This window comes from Anneissia japonica, unplaced genomic scaffold, assembly GCF_011630105.1.
Source record: "Anneissia japonica isolate Jap-2015-1 unplaced genomic scaffold, ASM1163010v1 scaffold287782_len627234_cov183, whole genome shotgun sequence".
In the NCBI taxonomy this organism is placed as follows: Eukaryota; Metazoa; Echinodermata; class Crinoidea; order Comatulida; family Comatulidae; genus Anneissia; species Anneissia japonica.
In genome coordinates, this window is record NW_022695201.1 from 615790 (window position 1) to 619374 (window position 3585).

Genomic DNA, 3585 nt, shown 5'->3' on the forward strand with positions numbered 1-3585 from the left:
TGTGTGTGTGTATGGATATATATTGTTTTGAAATTGCTCTGATAACAATACAGTTAAATTTACATTTTAAAAGAGTTTTACAGCCAAAATGGCAGCCATCTTGGAATTTTTTGTAATGACGTCATTATTCTGATTAAATTTTTTAGCGAGGGTGAGGAGTAACAATTTAGCCAAGTTCTTGTTACATTTGATATACATAGCATGTGTAAAAGTGACAAAAAACATACATTTATTTCCCCTACCCTGATCTTAATTAGCCCAAAATAGGATATTTTATGTCAAAACTTTAAAGTGCTATAAAAAAAATTGCCCAAGCTCTAAGAATGGGGATTTTTTTTCTGAGACACTATATGATATACTGATTCAGAAAACCAAAAATAAATTTTCCTTTACTTTTTTCCCGCTAATTTCCTACTGCACCCAGGCTATACGTCGCTCCATAAAGAGTGTCTACCTCCACCCCAAATACAGAATTCAGAAGGTGGGTGACTCCATTCTTTTTCTTCATGCTCAAGGGTGGGTTTCAAGTAAACTTTACAGACGCGCCTATACTGACATTAATCAACGTTTGGTTCCTCAGTTCAAAAAGGGAACTTGTAATATTCATTAGAAAATGAAAAAACCCCTATATTTTATAATAATAATAATAATAATAATAATAGGTCAACTTATAAAGGGCAAATAAACAAGGTCTCTAAGCACCAAATAATAATAATAATAATAATAATAATAATAATAATAATAATATTATTATTATTATTATTATTATTATTATTATTATTATTGTTAATAATAATAATAATAATAATAATAATGACATTGCAGCGTTCGTAAATTGTCACTGGTGCTGGCAACAGTCACAAAAGTGGGGCGGGAAGCAGGTCCCTCAGTAGAAAAAGTGGGGGGGGGGCGAATGGCCCCCCTTCCCCTTCCCTGCTTCCGCCGTCGTTATCTGCAGCGCTTATTCTCATCAAGCCCAGTTAGTTTTGGCGTAAGCCGTTCTACATAACAGTACATGAAAAGAATGCTATCTCTATTAAAGTTACCACCGTCTTATAATCCTGTAGACCAAACCCATAATCGTACAGGAATTTGTACCTACATGATCTTCTATGCCCTACATCAGGTGGCAACGACCTTCATGCGTGATCTAATTTGGGGGTTTATCAAGCCTGTTTATAAGCTCTTCATATTATATTTGCCTTCCTCTGTTTTTCCTTTATAAAACCCTGACATCACTATATTTTCAAAACCTTCATTTGACTATATTACTAAGCCAGATATTATGAACATGATTTATTGAATAATTTGTATCAAAGTTTTCACTCATTACACAAATAAACATCTAGTTTATTTTGTGATTCCCTCCACACGTACATGCTCACCTAATAAGCAAGTGGTAGCAAATCAAAAAAATAATGTAGAATAATTAATATCTACTTCTAAGTACGTTATGCCTAGATAGACCTACACTACCTCAAGTATGGGCTTCAAGTAAGTTCGGTATCAACCCTACTACACTTACCTGATGATTCCGTCAGACGGTACAAGCAGACTGTATAAATAATCATTTGGATAATGATCCACCTATATGTTATACCGTACATATTTAAGCCTACAGCTGTACGCTATTAATTCGTAGTATACAAATCTGCGACTGTATAAATATCGTTTTCGCTATTATATAACAGAGTTTAATACTGTCAATAATTCAGAACATTTCTGAATCTCAAATCCGGATTGACTCGAAGCTCTCACTTTATAGCACAACAGTTTTTCTCCCCATTTATTTCCTTGTGTGCTTAGTATTAATATAATACAATAAGTAGCGTTGGTTTTTAACGAATGGAAAAGCAAACATAATCAAGTATTATTGAATTACAGTTGCGCAGTAGAAATTTGAAGACAATATCTTTGTTATATATATTCCTAATATTTTGTGGGCTTTTCATTTTTCAATAAATCACTTTACTTCCTTGTGACTTTCTTGTTAGTTTTTTTTTTTTTTTTTTTTTTAATTTACATACCACTTTCCTTCATCGATATACGAGTCAACTGAGACCCTAACTTTTCTCACAAAATCGACAATATAATTTCAATGGTTTTATTTGACATTGACAAGGGTGATCAGATTATAAAACTAGGTTTTTGAAGCTTTATAATAATGTATATATAATATTTCCATTTTTATTTCAAAGTTGTAAAACTCTTATGATTTTGTATAGAAAGGGGGCTACAATTAGGGTGCTATTTCGTGTACTACTGTTTTTCCTCACGTAGGTAACCCGGCGAACAAATAAATCCTTTACTTAACGTTTGGTAGAATGACATCACACTCTTTTATCCAATAGCCAATACGAAATTTAGTGTGGTCTTGGGTGAGTACGTTCATGCATACGATCTCAGACAAATAACGGAGATTCGAAATTATGAGGCGCCTTATTTAGCAAAAATTAACATGGTTTTTTACGTTATATATAATATTCAATATTTTATATAATATATAAAATGTAATATATGCTATAAAAAGTTATATTTTATATAAAATATTATATATTATATAAGAAATTATATATTATATAAAAATATATATTATATAAAAATTATATATATAAACAACTATATATGAAATATTATATTATGACCTGGAACATGCTGCATATAGGTAATTGACATTCGACCCTGAATGTTTTGTAAACGCAACTATAAAAAGGTGGCAACAATTGTTTCATGACTTTTAAAATATAGGCCTACAAGAATATGCAAACAGTCCTTTTATTAGAGTTTGTTTAAGGTTAAATAGGATTTTTGTCACATTTAGCCTGTACTAAATAGCCGATACAAAATTTAGTGTGGTCTGTGGTGAATGCGTTTATGCATATGATCTGAGACAAATTAACGGAGATTGAAAAATATGAGGCACCTTATTTAACAAAAATTGACATGGTTTTTTACGTTAAATAATATTTAATATTTTATATAATATATAAAATGTAATATATTATATAAAAATTATATATCATATAAAATATTATATATTATATAAAAAATTATATATTATAAGAAATTATAATATTATTATATACAAAATATATATTATATAAAAATATTATATATTATATTAAAAAAATTATATATTATATAAACAACTATAGGCCTATATATAAAATATTATATTATATAAAATATATATTATGTAAAATATTATATATTATATGAAATATTTTACATCATATAAAAAAAATTATATAGATATATAACGAAAAAACCCATGCCTATTTTTGCTAACCATTAAATGAACACTTGGCACACGTCCTTGATGTGTCTGCCTAACGAGGCCATTTGACTTTTCAAATTTACCAGTGTACCCGTCTAAAGGAGTTTTAATTGTACTAATTACATAGCTGAGACAAATCGTTTACAGAGCCTTTAAATGTTTGCAGTCTTCATTCAATAGTACATTCATTTAAAAAAAATTAGCATCATCTTTACTTTCATATAAAAGTGTAATTGGCTCGCGAGGCAGAAATGTAGGCGGAGGACATGCTCTACTGAGTACCGCTTCTCAATGTAAAGAAATGTTTT

The 3585-nt window shown here is 29.6% G+C and overlaps 1 protein-coding gene across 1 annotated transcript in view; it reads right to left on the reverse strand.

Moving 5' to 3' along the window:
- The window catches only part of LOC117101435 (receptor-type tyrosine-protein phosphatase T-like), a 93234-nt gene extending 91455 nt beyond the window's left edge, over window positions 1-1779 (reverse strand). Inside the window, exon 1 of the mRNA XM_033241412.1 lies at window positions 1526-1779. Coding sequence (XP_033097303.1) covers window positions 1526-1607 — 82 coding nt within the window. The 5' untranslated portion in view covers window positions 1608-1779. The remainder of the gene's footprint in view (window positions 1-1525) is intronic.
- Window positions 1780-3585: the final 1806 nt, after the last annotated feature.